This window comes from Ranitomeya imitator, chromosome 2 (genome assembly GCF_032444005.1).
Source record: "Ranitomeya imitator isolate aRanImi1 chromosome 2, aRanImi1.pri, whole genome shotgun sequence".
Lineage (NCBI taxonomy): Eukaryota > Metazoa > Chordata > Amphibia > Anura > Dendrobatidae > Ranitomeya > Ranitomeya imitator.
The window spans coordinates 40,466,116-40,475,593 of record NC_091283.1 but is presented as its reverse complement, the minus strand read 5'-3'; the positions used below and the strand labels follow the sequence as shown (position 1 = coordinate 40,475,593).

The window sequence follows — 9,478 nt, the reverse complement described above, 5'->3', positions numbered from 1 at the left end:
TTGTTTTCTTTCTCCAGTTTCTCTCTTCTGCCCTCTTTGCATTCTTTCTCCCTTTTTCACTCTTTCATTTGCTTTTCTTTTTTTTCCTCCCCCCACCCTCCCTTCCTTCTCATAATGTGATCTTGGCTGGAGACTGACTTGTTTTCCTAAGCAAGGAGAGAGATTAGCTAACGCCTCCCCCCTCCACCACCCTTCCCTTATCCTCCTCTCTGGACTTCACCCTAGGGTGACATCATTTGTAGGTGGGGTATCGCCACTGTATATAAGGAAGGCGGCTGGGAGGCTCTGTACTGCACTGACTGCTCACAAGAATCACTGGGTGTAGGAGCAAGCACTTATTTTTTTGGATCATTATGTCCACAATGCTGGATATACAAACAATCTACGAGGTGAGACCTTGGGGACAGTGCCACTTGGCATTTGGGGGGGAGAGGCATCTTGTCTCAAGGGTAGAGAGAACATCATAGTTCCTTAAGGTTCCATATTCTACAGAATTGCTCCAGAATCTGTATTGTAATGTTTTGTATAACTTTGTTATTGTGTTGTGACATTTTTTTAACCTAACCGTGTCTACGTTAGGTGGACTGATAGGGTGGGACCCCTACATAGGAAGTGCAGGGACAGAAAGGGGGGTAACGTATAGGTTGGGACTTGGATATAGACCGGACACAGAGGTGATGTGAAGGTCAAGGGACTGTAGCGTTTGGAAGGGTCGCAGAGTAGAACAGATAAAATCAGAGAGGAAAAGGGTTGTCGGTGGGTCCTAGAAGCGCATGAGGACGTCCGTAGGGTTGGGAGATAGGATAGGCAGTCTGTTTTTGGCTACAATATGGACTATCCGGTGCAGAGGTCAAGGGACTGTAGTGTTTAGGTGGATCTGGAAAGGTCGCAGAGTGGAACAGGTAAAATCAAGATGGAAAGGGTTGTCGGTGGGTTCTAGAAGATCTTAGGCACATTTGTAGGCTTGGGAGTTAGAATACGTAGTCTGTTTTGGGCTACAATATGGACTATCCAAGTCCCAGAAATGATATTCTGTTCCCCAGGGCTCCACTCATTTTGTACAATGGCTCTTTGTCGGTAGTGCCCTCAGTCTGTAGGATAGACCCAGAGGTACCGGTGCTGCCGGATATCTTATGTCCCTTCATTGGGCTCATGTAACCAGGACGACTTCAGAGATGAAACCTGCCATGACAACTGCGCTGGACTGACCTCATTCTCTTGTCCTGTCCGCTGTCACTTTTTGTATGAACGTCACCCTGTTTCTGCACCTGCCCGTCACTCCGTGGTTGTGTTACCCAATACCCCTGTCAACAGGGGCTCTTCGTGGATCTTAGACCTTTGCATTCCTGACAGTTGTGCCTCATACCTCATAGTCTGTCTTCTGTGCCTCGTCAACTAACCTTTGTACCTCTCTGTCCTGTCTCAGCTCAAGTGTCGGTGGGGTTGAGTACTTCTTGTCTATTATTGTCTTTTGAACTTTGCCACTTTTGTTGCACGATTCCTCTTAGACCTTGGACCTTTCTATGCCATAAAACCTTATCTGCTGTCAGTCCTGAAAATGTGCTGTCACTTGCCTGTTTTTTCTGACGGTTCTCATAACTTGCCATGACTCACATCTACTTCCGGTTAACTCTTGTAATGCTGTTTCCCAGGCATAGTACATTACTACCCCTTTGCCTTACCAGTACACCTCTATCCTACCAGTCCTCGTACACTTCTACCCCTCAGCCCTATCGGTCCTTATACATTACTATCCCTCAGTACTACTGATCCTTATTCCTTACTACTCATCTGCCATACCAGTCATTATCATTTACTTTCCATCTGTTCTTCCTATACTTGTACTTTACTATCCCTCTGTCCTGCAAGCCTGGATACTTTACTTTCCCTCTGTCTTAGCAGTTCTTATACTTTACTAGTCTTATACTTTACTTTCCCGCTATCCTACCAGTCCTTTTACATTACTACCACTCTGTCCTACCGGTCTGTATACTTTACTACCTCTGTCCTATCATTCCTTATACTTTACTTTCCCCCAACCTCACCAGTCTCCTTACATTACTACCCTCTGTCCCACCAGTCCTCAAACATTACTACCACTCTGTCCTATCAATCCTTATTTTTTACTTTCCCTCAGCCGTACCAGTCCTCATACAATATTACCCCTCTATCCTACCAGTCCTCATACATTACTACCCTCTGTCCCACCAGTCCTTATACATTACTACCCCTTTGTCCTACCAGGCCTTATACTTTGCCACTTTCCAGCTGCTTGTTCTGTTTCATGGATGAGTTGTATTTTTGCCTCAGGCCCATCATATTCAGATACAACTCTGCTTGTCTGACAAGCTTCTGCTTGTCTGTCTGTCCTACATACATAAATTTGACAAAGAATGAGGGCCAGACTTCCTGTTTGAATGCACAGCTGAAATTATTTGACTTTCAGACTTTTCTTTCGATGTGAATGTTGCAGATAATATAAATCATGTACTTTGCCATCTATATGTATGTAGGACACACATACACCTGGTCTTATGGGTATGAGAGAACTTGTTTTTCTTGTTGTGTTGTTAAGATATAGTTATGGTACTAAGGTATGGATCACAAACTTAAAGCACTGCATTGACAATGGTTGGGTTTGGCCTAGGTATCACCCTAACTCTTTTGCATTATGTAAACCTCCAGAACCTTCGCAACTTGAATTTGTCAGAAGATATAGAGAACACCAATGACCATATCTTCACCAACACCAAGAGGAGACATTCTTGTGCCCCTGAAGTCTATGATGAAACAAAGTGGTCTGCTCGTTGGAATTTTGAGCCTCATCGTGCTCCATTCAGAGCTGATCGTTCCATCAGCCTTACCGAAGGGCCCCGAACAGCACTACCTCCACCGCCACCGGGATTCCCTCCTTTGAAAGCTCCATTGCCTTCTCTTCCTGCTCCATCACCTCGTTACAAGACAGAGCTGTGTCGTACCTTTTCTGAAACAGGTACCTGTAAATATGGCTCCAAATGTCAGTTTGCTCATGGTCAAGGTGAGCTAAGAGAACCAAACCGTCATCCAAAGTACAAGACAGAGTATTGCCACAAGTTCCACCTCTATGGAGAGTGCCCATATGGGTCTCGATGCAATTTTATCCACCACCCAGCTGAACAAGGTAGTTGTCCTCAACCTCAACACGTTCTACGCCAAAGTCTCAGCTACAGCGGTGTACCCATTAGAAGAGCCTCTCCTCCACCACCAGGTTTTCCAGATCCTGCTTCGTTCTCCAGAGCTCCATCAGTATCTCCTCCTCCCAGTGATTCAATCTTCTCTCCTGCTCCTTCTGAGACCAGAAGCCATGTGTCTTCCCTCAAAGGAATGGATTCCTGTACTCGTTGTTGCTCATGCCGATGCTCCAGAGCTGGGAATCTTGTTCAAGACCCTTTCTCCAACTATCAACTCCTACGTTCACCTTCTTCCAGTTCCTTGACCGAAAACGAGTGTTACAGCAGTGGCTCCGAGTCTCCAGTTTTCGAGGTGCCAAGTCAAGCGCTTACTAACAAGCGATTGCCTATCTTCCACAGGCTTTCCGTATCTGATTGAGGAATTAAATGTGGAGAAAAGCATCAGAACAAAATTTTAATTTCAGCCCTGCTGTCACACAAGCATCGGGACACTTACGAAACCAAAAAAAGTTCTGTGAAGTTACAACTACCGGCAGAAGAACCACCTCTAATCAAGTGCCTTTTCGTTGATTCTCAGGGCTTTACGCAGTTTGGGGTGAAGGCTTCAAAAGTAGCCTTGAGAGACATGACTGTTTTTGCACATATGGAAACCGCCCTTTTCCAACAAACAAAAAGTCTATTGTTAACCTATGCGGATATGGAGTCCTGTAAGATTCCGGAGGTCACAGGTGCATTTTCTTGTGTAAGGGCCTACCCTACTACTTGCTGTGTACTGTAGATTGGGGTCAAGCTCTGAATTCATGTAGCAAAACAAGGTGTATAGCATGTTTACTGCCCCTAGTCTCCTCTCCCATAGTTTGGGCTGGACCTAAACTTTGGGGGAACGGGACCCAGCGTGGACCAGTATCCCAGTTGTGAAAAAAATCCTGACTTTTTACTCCTGTGAAACCCCCCCCCCCCCCTCACCGCTCCCCAAAAAACGTTTAAACTTTTCTGGAAGTGCTGCAATGCATTGCAATGTTATAATACAATACTATAATATTACAATATCATTGTGTATTATACCGATACACTACTACATGCATAATATACACTACGCTGTGTATACCCATCCCTGACATTCAGGTACCACCATTTTCCCCTCCCGTTGACTTTTTTGCATGCCCATTGCTCTTATATATCACTTGAGTCTCTGGAAGACGTCAAGATCTGTAGTATTGCCTCAACTTTGTACCCCACTGATAAATGAGGCATGTGATACGCCCTACTATACCTGTAATGGACCAATGATGTGTGAGAATTCATTAGCGACGCGTCGTTATGTTGATTGGTCCATAACTGGCGCCAAGTCTGTGCCTAAGAGTGAAATTCCATGAAGTCCTAAATACCACGCAAGGCTTCTCATTCTTGGTATTGTGACAACCCTGCGCAATGCATTTTAGTACTCCCATCTCTAGGATCTTTACAGCGTGCCTTATACCTCACAGGATGGCTGATACAGGAGTTAAAATCAGGTGCTTTATGGGAAATATCAGCAAAAAAAATCCAGTAGTAATTAATACCGTGATCATAGTAATCCAAAGTGTGTATCTTCTAACACATATGTATCTATTTATGTCCTATTTATTACCAAATAAATTTTATATGTATTTATCTTTTTTGTATTATTTTTGGAAATAATATATATTTGTCAGAAAATAAGTTTGTAATCACTTAAGTGAAATAAATGAAGCTAATAAAAAGGTAAATTTGCATAAATATGGCTTATTTCTTGTCTGGGGAACCTGAGGAATGGGGAATGGTAAAATAGGTACCATGAAGAATCCTGGCTGCACTATAGGACCCCTCTAGGTTTGTCCTTCTGAAGGTCCACTATATCACAATCTTACACTACAATGGTCTCTTAAAGTCACTGTCCCATAAAGATGTATCCCCTATCCACAGCATAGGTGATAAATGTATGATCATCAGGGGTTCGATTGGGATCAAGAGATCAGTGTCCCAAATTTCATTGTGCGTATGGAGCAGTTGTGAGCACGTGTGACCACTGCTCCAGTCATGGACTTTAGGTGTGGTGGTCACACATGCTCTCTACAGTTCCATCTTTAGGATTGGTGCTCACTATAGCTTCATATTTGGGAATAGTGGTCACACAAGCTCATTACAGCTCCAATTTTAGGAGTGGTGGTCTCACATACTCACTAAATTTCTATCTTTAGTAGTGATGGTCACACATGTCTTCTACTGCTTCATCTTTAGAAATGGTGGTCACACATGCTCACTACAGTCCAAATTTTAGAAATGGTGGTCACACATGCACATTACCGTTCCATCTTTAAAAATTGTGGTTGCACATATTAACTACATTTCCATATTTAGTAGTGGTGGTCACACATGCTCACTACAGTTCCATCTTTAGGATTAGTGGTCGCACATGCTCACTACAGTTCCGTCTTTAGGAATAGTGGTCGCACATGCTCACTACAGCCCCTTCTTTAGGAGTAGTGGGTTCAGATACTCACTACATTTCCATATTTAGTAGTGGTGGTCAGACATGCTCACTACAGTTGCATCTTTAGCAATGGTGGTCACACATGCTCACTACAGCTCCATCTTTAGCAATGGTGGTCAGACATGCTCACTACAGCTCCATCTTTAGCAATGGTGGTCTTACATGCTCACTACAGCTCCATCTTTAGCAATGGTGGTCAGACTTGCTCACTACAGCTCCATCTTTAGCAATGGTGGTCAGACATGCTCACTACAGCTCCATCTTTAGCAATGGTGGTCGGACATGCTCACTACAGCTCCATCTTTAGCAATGGTCGTCGGAAATGCTCACTACAGCTCCATCTTTTCCAATGGTGGTCAGACATGCTCACTATAGCTCCATCTTTAGCAATGGTCATCAGTCATGCTCACTACAATTGCATCTTTAGCAATGGTGGTCGTACATGCTCACTACAGCTCCATCTTTAGCAATGGTGGTCGGACATGCTCACTACAGCTCCATCTTTAGCAATGGTGGTCGGACATGCTCACTACATCTCCATCTTTAGCAATGGTCGGCAGACATGCTCACTACAGCTCCATCTTTAGCAATGGTGGTCGGACATGCTCACTACAGCTCCATCTTTAGCAATGGTCGTTAGACATGCTCACTACAGTTGCATCTTTAGCAATGGTGGTCGGACATGCTCACTACAGCTCCATCTTTAGCAATGGTGGTCGGACATGCTCACTACAGCTCCATCTTTAGCAATGGTCGTCAGACATGCTCACTACAGCTTCATCTTTAGCAATGGTGGTCGGAAATGCTCACTACAGCTTCATCTTTAGGAATGGTGGTTGGACATGCTCACTACAGCTCCATCTTTAGGAATAGTGGTCGGACATGCTCACTACAGCTCCATCTTTAGCAATGGTGGTCGGACATGCTCACCACAGCTCCATCTTTGCGAACAGTAGTCGCAGACACTCACTACAGCACATTTCACACAGAATAATTTAGTCTCCCCAATTCCTGTAATCCCATTAAACCCCTTTAAATGAGCATAAACCCTTCAGGCAAAGACGGTTGCAAATGGAGGTTATTTTCTTTTAAAGAGGATCCTGATTTAGCTTTATATCCCAACTCCTGTGGCAAAGCTCAGTACTGACTCCTAGGAGGTGGCACTAGAAACCTGTACTCTTCCTCCATAAAGAGACTATTTGCATATTTTCCCAAAGATCATTGCACAGCTTCGCTCTCTCCTTAAAGAGTAATTGTTGTTTAACATTTTTTTATTTCAGAAATCAATAGCACAAGTGAAAATAAGAAACTTTGTAATATACCTTATCAGAGAAATATGTTTCTTTCTTTTCCTGGACTGAGCTTTCATTATCATTTCATGGGGAAAATCTGTAATCACTGAAGTCCAGGAGAAGAAAGAAGCAAATTTCTCTAATAAGATATATTACAAAGTTTCATGTTTTCATGTATATTATTGATTTATGGGGGGAAAAAATGAAAATGATTTTGACCCTTTAAGAAGAAACTTTACCATTTAAACAAGACAGGAATATGGCGTATTGCAGGAAAACAGACTAAATAGCTGGCATAGCTCTGCTGATTCTCTCAAAATCGGCATATCTTCTATATGGCTCTATAATTTTTTTATTTTTTTTTACGTGTGCCTGACTTTACAAAAAAAAAAATCACCAATAGGGGCTCACCATGCCCTTTTTCTATAGAGGAGTGTATTATGAAGGTGGGTATGACCTGGACAGCCATTTATGGACAGGGTATGGACAAAGAGGTGCAAACATGCAAAGAGGAATGTTTTTTTTTATTAGACACAGTCCTTACCTGGTTATGGGCACAATCTATAAGCACAAGGTATGAGGTGTCCTCTTGGATAATTTGGTGGCCCTCCGATTTTCCCAGTGGGATCCCTTATTAATTAGCCATGCCTATATTGGACCTTTCAATAGAAATTGTTAATTATATCCTGTGAAGAATGATGGAGAAGTTTAATAAATACTTATGTAAGCGTGAATAATCATAAAGTGAATCAGCGTGCAGGACTCGCCGGATCAACAATCTGTGCTTAATTAAATGTGAGGCTCTGGTTAATCACTGAAACACTTAATCACACTGATTCATTATTGTGAGTCGGAAATTGACGATTGTTTTTCGAACCGACCTATGAAATATTAATTGAAAAGTCCAGGCAAAAACTAAGGAACTGAAGATTCTCTCATTGCTCCTGCATCCATTAATTAGTGGACCTATCACTTTCACACATACTGTAGAATATTATAGTAAGGAGACTGTATATATATATAAATAAATATGAAAAAAAACCTTTGGAATAATAATGACTATAATTATATCAATGATGTTAATCACAGTTTATGGGAGCGGCCATCATGGGATTGGCAGCTCAGCGTGCTGTGTTCTAATGAGGAACACTGCAAGATTCCAGGCTGGTTTTTGAATCTTCACTCTGCACTGGGGCTTCCATCATCACGTATGCCTCTTATGTGACAATATGCATCACCCGAGAAACAGCCTACTGGGTGTTAGGTGAAGCACAGCATGACGTGAGGCCTACTCGACGCAGGAATCCCCATAGCAGAGGGAAAAGATCATTGCATTGGATGGAGGGAGCTGTGCAGAGGTACATACGGGGGGCTGCAACGGTGGCACAGGAAAGCATCAAAGTGAGTATATTTTTTTTTTTCACCCTACACCTATTATTCTATGGAAAGACCCCAGAGCATAATAATGAACAACCCATTTGCAATAATTTCATGCAAACTGGCTAAATTTGAGCAACAATGGCATTAAAACTTCAGCAGATGCAAACATCCCTATTAAAAGGGTTGTCAACTACTCAAACAACCCCCTTTACAATTACTATATTCTCCAATGTAAAATAAATAAAACAGCCTAAATTTACCTCCGGTGCCGGCGCTGCTCCATTGTTATGTCATGTGAGCGCTGCAGCCAATCAGCGGCTGCTTCTCTCTGCATCTGCTCTCTGTCCGTTGCATCTGAAGGAAATGCTCACATGACTATGCTATGAGACCCTATGTCATTGGAAGAGTGAGGTGAGAAGGGGTTGTCTGACGGTCCTAGGGAGTCACTGAGGGAATCCTTCTACCAGGCCAGTGCTGGGCGCTCATCACTTTGGCAAACATGACCGTTGGCCGGGCTCCACTTACAACTGGTGCTACCCTCGGCACCAAGTCTGAACACTTTCCATAAAGTTGGATTCACCCATCTGTGTGTCATGGTCAGAGTATGGACTGGACCGCGATGGATGCATCAGCCACCGGTCTCTTGACCCGAAATCAACAGCTGAATATATACCTATAAGGCCGTGGATGATCCATGCATTTCGGTCCATACTGCAAATCTAAAACCTGGGATGAGGGGAGTGGTTTGTCCGGTCAACATCAGTGGGGTCCGACATTTAATGTGGTATCTGTCACAGTTTCCATGAGGAAGCTTCATGGGTCATCCGCGCAGAAAGACCTGCCTGCCGATCATGGTAATAGATTGTGTCTTCCCAGCAGATGCAGAGGAGGATCGCAGAGGTGTTGCTGTAGCACAACATTGTACTCATCAGCCCAGCGATTAATGTTATTACACCTGATTTTGAATGAAATAATATAATTTTTAGCGATAGTTCCTCTGTAAGCTCCACCCATGAGGATCCTGTACTGGGCAGAACATCAGTTTTGTCCTCAGGGACTTCCTTTTATTACATTATTAGTATGGCTTCAGTAGACCTTGATCATTGTTTGCTGATTGAAGAAAT

At 43.2% G+C, this 9,478-nt stretch overlaps 1 protein-coding gene across 1 annotated transcript; it reads left to right on the top strand.

Moving 5' to 3' along the window:
- Nucleotides 1–272: 272 nt before the first annotated feature.
- Nucleotides 273–4,928, top strand: LOC138661674 (mRNA decay activator protein ZFP36-like). Its single transcript, XM_069746517.1, has 2 exons — nucleotides 273–389; nucleotides 2,686–4,928. Exons 1-2 carry the CDS (start codon nucleotides 354–356, stop codon nucleotides 3,586–3,588), a joined length of 939 nt encoding a protein of 312 aa, XP_069602618.1. The 5' UTR covers nucleotides 273–353; the 3' UTR covers nucleotides 3,589–4,928.
- Nucleotides 4,929–9,478: the final 4,550 nt, after the last annotated feature.